The sequence below is a fragment of the Lepidochelys kempii genome, chromosome 13 (assembly GCF_965140285.1).
Source record: "Lepidochelys kempii isolate rLepKem1 chromosome 13, rLepKem1.hap1, whole genome shotgun sequence".
Lineage (NCBI taxonomy): Eukaryota > Metazoa > Chordata > Testudines > Cheloniidae > Lepidochelys > Lepidochelys kempii.
This window is the reverse complement of record NC_136392.1, coordinates 17725054-17736670: the sequence shown is the minus strand read 5'-3', so window position 1 is coordinate 17736670 and position 11617 is coordinate 17725054. Positions and strand designations below refer to the sequence as shown.

At 41.3% G+C, this 11617-nt stretch overlaps 1 protein-coding gene across 3 annotated transcripts in view; it reads left to right on the top strand.

The window, feature by feature from the left end:
• Positions 1 to 762: 762 nt before the first annotated feature.
• ARFGEF2 (ARF guanine nucleotide exchange factor 2) overlaps positions 763 to 11617 on the top strand; it is a 60757-nt gene continuing 49902 nt past the window's right edge. For all 3 annotated transcript variants that reach the window (XM_073309478.2, XM_073309479.2, XM_073309480.2), the window contains exon 1: positions 763 to 1086. In XM_073309478.2, the coding sequence (XP_073165579.1) occupies positions 948 to 1086 (139 nt within the window). In that variant the 5' untranslated portion in view covers positions 763 to 947. The remainder of the gene's footprint in view (positions 1087 to 11617) is intronic.

Sequence of the window (11617 nt, the reverse complement as noted above, 5' to 3'; positions counted from 1 at the left end):
ATGAAACATTTAAATAATCTTGATTAGAAAGCTTTCAGATCATAGAATAGAATATCAGGGTTGGAAGGGACCTCAGGAGGTCATCTGCTCAAAGCAGGACCAATCCCCAATTTTTGCCCCAGATCCCTAAATGGCCCCCTCAAGTTTCATTTCAAATGCAAAAATTCATTTTTTTTCAATTTGAATACAAAAATAATATTTTGGTTTTTCCCATTTCTTTCCCTTTCCCCACTGACTGTGGGTATGTCTATGCTGCCATCGTAGCACAGGCTAGGCATACCCATACTAGCTAGCATAGGTAACTGTTACGGTTGCCAATTTTGGTTGGACATATTACTGGAGATTTAATCACGTGACATAATCTTTAATTCCTGGAGACGGCAACCCTAGTAACCATAGTAGTGTAGACAACAATTACACAGCAGCCTAGGTACAAGCCCACTGAGGACCCAGCGTGTGCACTTGCATTGCTAGCCCATGCGGAAGTCCGGATGCCATACCCTGCTGGCACCCTGGCTAACTAGAGTCAAGCGATTGCGGCCTGGCCAAGAGCAGCCTTGTGGGTCGCCAGTAATGGCTGAAGCAGTGTGAGATGGGGGGGGGGGAGCGACTTTCCTCCTTGGCAGGCCCCCCCCCAGTTGTGACCTCATCAGCAGCCCAGCCCGCCCTCTTTCCAGACACGATGGCCACGCCCCTCCGTCAGCCACACCCACTCTAGCCCACCCCCTCCGTCACCATTGGCACTTTGGGGGGGGGGGTCAGAGGTCAAGCCGGAAGACGGGGGAAGGTAGAGTCGGAGGAGTCACGTGACGGAGCCAATATGGCGGCGCCGTGTCCCTGGCGCTGTTGCCGCTGCTGAGGGAATCGCGCCTCTTGCAGATCATGGGGCCCCAACGCGGCCGGAGCCTCTGAGCCCCGTTTTCCAACCCCCGCGGGGGCCTTCGGCCATGCAGCCCCCGGCCCGGGAACAGGACACCCGCACCAAGAGCATGTTCGTCTCCCGGGCCCTGGAGAAGATCCTAGCAGAGAAAGAGGCGAAGCGGACCCCGCACGGCCAGCTGCGGAGAGCCTGCCAGGTGGCGCTGGGTGAGTCCGCGCCTGGGCCCCGTTCCCCGGGAAGCCCCTTCCCCCGCGCCGCGGGGCTTAGCTGTGGGGAGCCTGACGGGTGGCGGAGGGTGAGTCCGGATCGCACCAGGTCCCCTGTGTTCCCTGGGGGGGGGACCCATTCTCCCTCCTCGGCAGCTGCGGGGACTCTGACAGGTGGTGGGGGGGTGAGTCTGGATGAGGATCACACTTCGCCTTCCTTTGGGGGATGGCCATCCCCTTTGCGTGCCCCCGCCCCGGCAGGGGAGAGCCAGCCAGGTGTGGCTGGGCGAGCCCTGCCGGGGCCGGGAGTTCCCCCACTTCCCCCAGCTGCGTACAGCCAGCGTGCAGCCTGTCTCTGCCAATGGGCAGTGGCTTTGTCGGTGACTGCGACTGTCATTAGTTACCATTCTGCAGGTTAATCTGCCACGTTGGATACTCTTCGGTTTGTGAGCAAGCAGCCTGACTCTGGATCTTCCTGACTCACAGCAACTCTGTTATTCTCTGGACAAATTTGCTTGGGGGAAGGGAAAAAAGAGGCCCTTTTTTTAAACTCGGGAGAAAAGAACAAGGTCCAACTGATTTACTTCTGATGTTAATGTAAAATGTAAATGCTGTCTGTGGAGTCTTCTTAAACTAGTTCAGGGGCCATACAGCTGGAAACCAGGAGGGACTGTCAAAAAACTATCAACTTTAAGAACAGTTCTATCAATCAAGCTGATAATTCTTTGACATCTTTTTTTCTTTTTCAAATCATATGTTGGCCGAAAACTATTAACTTTTCAGGCATGTAGGTTGTGTCTGCAATATTTTATTGAATTCCAAAAGTTTTTGAATTGACAGTGTTAGTGCAGAAGTGTCTTGCAATTATCATTGATTCTTTTATATCTGCCAATTTAATGGATTTTGGAAAAGTTACAGTGTATAAAATAATGGAAATTAGGTTTTGGGCAGGAGAGGGAATGGCATTAGGTTAACCAGTCCAGTTTTTATATTCAAAGTGACTTTTTTGTTTTGTGTTCTTTAAAGGGATAACATCAACTTTATTTTTTTTAATCAGTTGATTTTCAGGTTCAGTGTTCACACTGGAGTACTTGTACAGTGGGGTGGGAGGAGGTATTGTTTCATATTCTCTGTGTATATATAAAGTCTGCTGCAGTTTCCACGATATGCATCTGATGAAGTGAGCTGTAGCTCACGAAAGCTTATGCTCTAATAAATTGGTTAGTCTCTAAGGTGCCACAAGTACTCCTTTTCTTTTTGCGAATACAGACTAACACGGCTGTTCCTCTGAAACCTGTAAAGCCACAAAAACTGTAAAACCAAGCGTTGCTATTTTTGTTTTAGTATAAGCTTTCGTGAGCTACAGCTCACTTCATCGGATGCATCCGATGAAGTGAGCTGTAGCTCACAAAAGCTTATGGTCAAATAAATTGGTTAGTCTCTAAGGTGCCACAAGTACTCCTTTTCTTTTTGTGAATACAGACTAACATGGCTGCTACTCTGAAACTGATTTTTGTTTTAAGTGTATTTCCTCTAGAGCTGTGTGAAATACATAATAAGTGGAAAGAATCATTGAGTATGCAGGGAAAACAATGAAACTGACTAGACATGAAGTGCTAGAGGTGCACTCTGTAAATAACACTCCCCCCCCCCCCCAAAAAAAAACAAAAACAAAACACACTCCACCTGAGCTCTGCCTTATAGAAATATTCTGGAGTTAATTGTAGTAACAGTAGATTGGGAGGTGGGATCAGGAATCAGAAATAAGTGTGATTTGATTTTTTTTAAGTTGGCTATTTCTGTTATGTGTTGGTAGTATTATACTTATTGCCTTAGCAATCCCAGACTCAGAAACCCTGATGGGGATTTGGGGCTCCATTGTGCTGGGTGCTATACAAATGCACATGAAAAAATAATCTATGCTCCAAAGAGTTCACAATCTAAAACTCCAATTTCAGAATTGGATTTGTATATAGGTGCAGGAGTCTACACTGATCCAGGTGTAGGCCTGTTGTCTAAAATAGTAAGATGCAACAGCTGTGATCAATAGCATGTTTCTAGTTCTTAAAAATGTGTTTAATAAACAAGAGATATTAATAATATGGGTAATACAATACTAGCTACCAGTAGATGTATTGATCTTGGTTTGACTATTTATGACACTTGAAGTAAAACAAAAAAACTGAAATCCTGTGATGCTAATTATGGGGGGGAACCCAATTTCATTGTACTTGTCTTGCATGGGATTATTTCTACTAGTGAATAATTGATAAAATGATTGTCTAGTTTCCTTTTGTTAAACTGCAGAATATCAAAAAGCACTTAGAGGAGTGGTCAAAGACAATAAGGCTATTAATAAAATTCCCCGTGACTCAGGCTATGATAAGAGTGATATAAATGAATTTGGAACTAATTTCTTGTGTCATTGCACATAGACTGTCTTTGGGGGACACTGGTGCTGATGGTTGGCATGAAGCTGATTTTACACATTTTTGGATTTATGTTTCCAAACCTGTGTCAGGGAGAAAGTTGCGCCTGGGCAGATGAGAATCTATTGCCCAACTATCTCTGCTCATGTAGAGCCTTGATTGCTACATTGAAGGAATCTCTAAAAGTTCTGTTTGGTGAGTGTTGCCAAATAACTTTTTCAGCAGCAACATGATTACATTCTCTTCTATTTATGTATCCAGGTATTAATACTTCATTTACTAAATCTTACTTCATATCAGATGAACTCTTTTCTATTCTGAGTGAAGAAAAATAAGTTACATTGGAGTTCAGTGGTGTAATTCACAATTAATGAATCTTCAACTCTTTAAATAACAAAATTATCAAGTATGTGTAGTATGAAATACACTGGGGAGTCTGGAGGTAACGCAACCCTTTCAATTTGGGGAATTGAGGGGAGACTGCCTAATCCAAGAGGACTACTATGGGAGAATAAGGCTGCAGAATTGTTAAGAGACTTCCGTTAATTAGACCTGTTTTCTTTTGCCACTCAATTCTTAAACGTTCGTATAATTGTGTTGCAGAACATCAAAGAAACAATCTAGCACTTTTTAAAAATTATTTGCCAGCAGAGCTACTCTAGTGAAAGAAGAGCACAGTGAAATAAGATGAATTTTGTTGTGTGTAACTAACATCATGTAGTTGTCAGCTGTCTCTTTTGAAATTTCTTATTTGAAATTCCTCTTGTTAAAATACTAATTTATTAACAGATCTTTATTGTTTAATAAGACTTGCATTAATAGCATGCCAGAGCATAAAATAGCGAGTGAGACTACAACACACACCTATATCAGTGAACCACACTACCTGCACCAGTGGAGAACATGGTGCACTTATGATGGGTTCTCATTCTAAATAACTGGAGGGGGTGAGGTTGGCTACTCCATTGTTCTAAATGATTATTTAGTTCTATTGATTACTAACTATCTTGATATTTAACACATCAATAAAACTTTCAATCTCGTATGTAATAAACTTGAACCTTATAGCACTAAATTTGGGAGCTTAATTTTTCTCTCTAACTTTAAAATCCCACTCCTATAACTCTTGCCTTATTTGAGGGGCACATCCAAATCTTTTAAATTGTACAGCTGTTCTTTAAATTTATGTGTGGCATTTTGAGCCTTGACAAGATAATGCAAGTGTCTTTAAATTGATTTAGAAAATAAATTTGTTGATATTCTGCAGGTCCATTAAAAGCATTATCAGAATAATTCAATCTTCCCAAATTGAATGTATACAGGTAACTGAGAAGTTCCACAGGTATACTATAAAAATATGAAAGGATCTGTGAAAAGCTGGACTTACTTCTATTAAGCTTGAGGACATCTTTTGACAGAGGGGAATAATGTTCATCTATGAAATTTGAAATCTACCAAATGTGTATGTAGCTTTAGTCAATTGATGAGAAAATGTCCGTTGACATGTGAATTGCCCCTGAATGTTGTGGTATTTCTTGTCCAAAAGAGGTGGAGGTACTCTTGCTCTGTAATTGCAAGTCTTTGGTAACTGATGATTTTGTGGCAAGATTCCCACTCTACCTGATTACAGATAGATCAGCAACCTGCAGTTTTCTCAGAACTTCTCAATATCTAGCATAAAGCTCATCATAGAAATGAGAAACATACAACTTAAATGTCTTCACAGTATGTTAAACAGGAGTCAAGACAGGAATGAAAGGAAAGGACTTCCAATCATGCTCCTAACTATGTCAGAATCACCTGTGTGGTGAGAACTGTCCTGCTGGTTATCTGTAGCAACTTGTTCCTGTAGACTTTTCTTAGTTGAGTTGTATGGTATTGGGTGTAGAATAAATGGAGTCTGAATGATTCCGTCATTCGGAGTCTTGCTTCACCAGTGCATGTAATAGGAGCTTGTACCCTTAATGCTTGTAAACCCAGAAGAAATTGAATGGGAGAAATGGAGTCTTTAAACAGAGGTTCTGTTCTCTGGAGGATAGTGAACTCAAGAAAATTAGTGAAAAATAGACAAGTATACAGAATCTCTGGATAAATAGCTGAATAATAAGCATTTATAGAGTACTATAGGCATATGTAAAAAGAAAAGGAGTACTTGTGGCACCTTAGAGACTAACAAATTTATTTGAGCATAAGCTTTCGTGAGCTACAGCTCACTTCATCGGATGCATTCAGTGGAAAATACAGTGGGGAGATTTATATACATAGAGAACATGAAACAATGGGTGTTACCATACAGACTGTAATGAGAGTGGTCACTTAAGATGAGCTGTTACTAGTAGGAGAGCGGGGGAGGGGTGCGGAAGAAACCTTTTGTAGTGATGATCAAGGTGGGCCATTTCCAGAAGTTGACAAGAACGTCTGAGGAACAGTGGGGGGGTGGGGAATAAACATGGGGAAATAGTTTTACTTTGTGTAATGACCCATCCACTCCCAATCTCTATTCAAGCCTAAGTTAATTGTATCCAGTTTGCAAATTAATTCCAATTCAGCAGTCTCTCGTTGGAGTCTGTTTTTGAAGGTTTTTTTTGTTGAAGAATTGCAACTTTTAGGTCTGTAATCGAGTGACCAAAGAGATTGAAGTGTTCTCCGACTGGTTTTTGAATGTTATAATTCTTGACGTCTGATTTGTGTCCATTTATTCTTTTATGTAGAGACTGTTCAGTTTGACCAATGCACATGGCAGAGGGGCATTACTGGCACATGATGGCATATATCACATTGGTAGATGTGCAGGTGAACGAGCCTCTGATAGTGTGGCTGATGTGATTAGGCCCTACGATGGTGTCCCCTGAATAGATATGTGGACACAGTTGGCAACGGGCTTTGTTGCAAGGATAGGTTCTTGGGTTAGTGGTTTTGTTGTGTGGTGTGTGGTTGCTGGTGAGTATTTGCTTCAGGTTGGGGGACTGTCTGTAAGCAAGGACTGGCCTGTCTCCTGTCGTCCTTCAGGATAGGTTGTAGATCCCTGATGATGCGTTGGAGAGGTTTTAGTTGGGGGCTGAAGGTGATGGCTAGTGGTGTTCTGTTGTTTTCTTTGTTGGGCCTGTCCTGTAGTAGGTGACTTCTGGGTACTCTTCTGGCTCTGTCAATCTGTTTCTTCACTTCAGCAGATGGGTGTTGTAGTTGTAAGAATGCTTGATAGAGATCTTGTAGGTGTTTGTCTCTGTCTGAGGGGTTGGAGCAAATGCAGTTGTATCGTAGAGCTTGGCTGTAGACAATGGATCGTGTGGTGTGGTCTGGATGAAAGCTGGAGGCATGTAGGTAGGCATAGCAGTCAGTAGGTTTCCGGTATAGGGTGATGTTTATGTGACCATTGCTTATTAGCACAATAGTGTCCAGGAAGAGGATCTCTTATGTGGACTGGTCCAGGCTGAGGTTGATGGTGGGATGGAAATTGTTGAAATCATGGTGGAATTCCTCACTTTACAAATGTATTAGAAAACAGTCCCCGCTTAGAAGAGCTTACAATGGGATATAGACAAGCTGAAACATAGGACAGTAATTAAAAGAGAGGCACAAAACTAGCCATGCATATGGTTGCATTAAAGTGACATGTGACAATATTTTTAAATGACAAAATATGCAGCCAGCCTCGTAGCGGGTGAATGCATAGGAAATCTCACATGTATCTACGCTTCCTTTTTAGTTGTGTGTGAACACGGTAACTAAATTGACTCTAAAATCAAAGTTAGATAGGGCATGCACATTTGTTGCTTGTCCTGTTTAACCTTAAGCTGCAGTGGCCTTGAACAAACATCTCTGGTGTATGATAGTAAATTCGATATGGCTAGTTAACGTAATAATTAACGTGATAAAACAAAACTCCTCAGTTTTACACTGTCTTCACTAGACTTCCCATATGAATGGATGGATGGGGGTGTGTGTTTGTGTATAACAGCTGTTATTAACCCCAACATAGTCAATATGGGTCAATTAAAAACCAAAAAACAAGACTTTCCTCCCATCTCACCCTTTTTCTAGTTAAGACAAATTCTAAGTCTTCTTCACCAGTACCAGCTGAGAACAGACAGGGTGTGCCTCCAAGCGGAGGGTCTTGCATCACCACCAGCAACTTTGTCTAGAAAGGCTGTGGAAAACATTTCCAATAACTAACATATTCCAATAACTATTAAACATAGTTTTGAATTTCATTGCCACAGAACTATCCAAGACACAATCTTAATTACATGTTAGCAACATTCTCTGTATTTAGATTAATAAAACAAAAATCATCAGGCAGGGGTCAGATTTAGCCGGCATATGGCATCAGTATCTCTCTAGTACGGCTTGATTAAACTATGCAGAATTGAAGCTTTAATAGTTTTGAAATAAAGTTTGTAGTCCTAATAGTTGTGAAGAAAATCCCTTGAGGCAGACTGCCTGAGTCTGCAAATAAAAACAGCTCAGAGAAATGTGAAAATACACTATTCATTTAAAATGGAGTAAACTCTGAAGCCTAACATAACTGAAATGTTGTCTTTAAGTGTCACTGCTGATTACATCACAGAAAGATTCAGTTGTTTTGGGATTGTGGGCAGAGCTTAAATTCCACATTCCCTGCCTAGTCTGACTTTTGGACCTCAGTGTTTTTGAACAATCAAATATGTCTAGCAAAATGCCAATATGTTAAGCAAATTATTCCCATCCTCAAAGTGCGGTGTATGTGAGCAACATTCCACTGTAGTGGTATAGGTTCAGTCCACCATGCAGAAAGGGCAAACAGATGGTTTATAAACATGTTACCTGTATTAACTATGCAGTAACAACTCTATTAAAAAATATTTCCCATTTATTTCAGCTTCCAGCACAACGTGTAGAGTCCTCTTAAGGTAGCTTTGCCTTTTTAGTCACTATACTCAGCATTCCCATCGTTGTGGCATCTAGACAGCAAAAGCAACAATCTTGTCTTTTATGGATAAATTTGACTACTCCCTGTTGCTTCTTCAGTTAGCCTTTGTTACTTGACATTATTTGCCAAAATACAAAGGAAGCCACCTGGTTCAGCTTTTCTCTTCTGAATTTTAATGCATGAAGGTGGATTACAGATAATTTTTTTCTGACATTTCAAGATTTTTAAAGCATGGGGATGGGATTTTGTTAAAAAATAGCCGCCTCTTCAATGGATTTGCACCCTCTGTGTGTTTGGATTCATATAGTCTTGCTGTTGTGACCAAAAATAATTTTATTTCTGTTAACAGTGCAGAATCAGCAGAGCTTAGGGAGAGTGGGGAGGATTCTATTTTAGCTCGTTTGTCTGTAGCAGAAATTCTGGACTTAAATTTAGCTAATTGCTAGTGATAACACATGTCCCATAAAGCAAACAGTTTGGGTCTTGCGTTCCAGCCTGAATTTGCAGGGCTAGTAGTTAAAAATCCGTTTTCTTTGTAAACTGCTCAGTTATGTCAAAAGAGCTGCTCCCTGCATTCTTTTATCCCTGATTAAGTAATTCTCAGGAAGTTTGGTTGTAATCTTACTGTTTCAACTGATTTAAAGGGCTGAAATAATAGAAGCATTCTGGACTGCCTCTCTTCTGCTCCACTCCCCCAAGAGTATACTGTGGCATAGTCCATCTTTTGAGAGAAGTAGGTTTGTCTTGGGCTGTTGCCAGTAGCACCTTGTGAGTTTGCCAGCAAAAGAAATTAATGCTATACAGTGTGTTCTCACCTTGACATTAGGCAAATCTCCTGATGTGCAGCGTGTTCCAGAATGGTTTTTAAACTCATAAGCTTGTCTTACAAATCTACTATAGCCTGTATTCCATGGAATTCTACAGAAGGGGATGCTGTCATGCCACAGAGGGTCCAACATTTAACTCTTCTTGCCCAATAGTGCTTTACAGATAACTAATGAAGCCACCCGGCATGCTTGTGGTGTGCCAGTCCTATCACTATTTTACAGATGGTGTACTATGGTAGAGCTATTAAATGTATGGCCCAAGTTTCCACAGTGAGTCAGTCTCGGAGCCGGAACTGGCATATAGCTAATCTTTCTCTTGATCTTAGAATGTCTCTGGATACTTCCTGAATGGGTCCTGCCATGCTTTAAATCTTCAGCTGCGTAATATTGTAGACCGTCTCTTCAGCTCAGTTTACTTTCTTGTGTTTAAAGCTTTTGCTTACTCTGCTGCATTATCCTTGAAACAGAATGCCTTATGCAATGACTGGTGATAATCTCAAATCATCAGCTCAGAAGTTCTGGAAAAATATATAGACTTGTATATTCAATATTATATTATATTATATTCAATATTAGTGATCTGTAAAGCAATATTAGTATTGGTGTACAGGATTTTAATACAAAACTATGTGGATATTAATACCTTTCATCAGAATTGTGATGGGGAAACAGGCTAGTGTATATTCATAACAAGGAGTGTATTTTGAGCCTTGAAGACTGAGAAGCACGGTAGCTTCCCTTGCTATCTGATGAAATACAGGAAGTAGCTAAGGCCAGTACTATTCAGTTGGAAACATAATTTTTCATCGGTCTGCAAACTTCAGTGTGGTATCTGCCTTAGCATTAGAAGGGAAAACGGATAGCTCTGATCTATTTAAACAAAATTGATTACATGCAAGATAAACCAGTTTAGTGGGGGACTGAAACTCAGAAACAAATCATTTGTTTCTATGTGGGAGATTGAGGGCTTATTTACATGGGGAAGTTATTTCCAGAATAAGGTAGGGTGTGATTTTAAACTACTATAGCTAAGGCTATGTTTTAGTCACGGGTATTTTAAGTGAGTCATGGACAGGTCACAGGTAGTAAACAAAAATTCATGGGCCGTTAATTTATCCATGACTTTTATTATATACCCCTAACTAAAACTTGGGCTGGAGGTGGTTGGGACACTGCAGGTACTGCAGGGGGTGGCCCAGGACCCCCGCCGGTGCTGGGGTGGGGCTCTGCCTAGGAGCTGCAGGGTGGGGCTCTGCCTAGGAGCCTCTCCCCTCCCAGGTAAGCGTCCCGCTGCTCTCAACCCCGTGCCCCAGCCCTGAGCCCCCTCCCACATCCAAGGTGCTGCTGCTGAAGAAGTCACGGAAAGTCACGGAATCAGTGACCTCTGTGACAGACCCGCAGCCTTAACTATAACTATTGTAAAGTAACTCCCCATTCCTCACTTATTTCACAATAAGAATGCCTTTGTAGATTTACACTAAACTGGAAAGAGGAAGTCTTCTTCCGGGAATAAGAGTTACATGGGGAATTACTCTGGAATGGCTGTGCTGGCTAAATTCCCCGCATAACCAAGGCCTTGCATTACCTGCTGTTTGAGCCAAGAAATGGCTAGCCTAAGCGATAGGAGATAAGCCTCGTTGTGTAACAGTGATAGTGAGCAGTTTACATACAACCATGACTGTTTCAGAGAATGATTAACTCTGTGTAATTCTAACAAAATAAAAAAATTAGTTTTTAAACAACTGAAACGAAGACTTAGGTACAGAGTTCTTTTATGACAAAATGGGCTTTAATAACCTCTACCAAACTCACTAACCACATAGATCTCTCTCTCCCTGCCCCACCACTTTGGGCCACTGCCATAGTTCCATCTGGAGGACTATATAATCCAGCCCAATCTCGATCCCATCTCTCATACATGCTTAATTTTACTAATATGAGTGATCTTGTTGAAGGCAATAGGACTATTCATGTGAGTAAAGTTAGTTTAATCAACACAGAGTATTGTTTAAATTTATCTAGCTTTTGATAGCACTATAAGGAGAAGCTACCACCTGTGTATAAACCATTTGTTTTTCTTTCTGAAATTTAAGAACTGATCAGCAAACAATCATTTCTTATAGTTGAAAACTTTGCAAAAATACTGCTTACAACTATGCCAGGTCTACACTGAAATCTGTCTGACAGAACCACTCAGCAGTCATTTCATAATAAAACTCTGAATTTCTATAGTTCCTGCCATCCAGGGAGCTCAACATATTTTATACATTAAGCTACACTGCCCACCTGTATCTCCACAAACCACATGGAAACTGGATAGTTAGCCATGACGTGCTATGGGTCTCATTATATGCTTTTCAAGATCT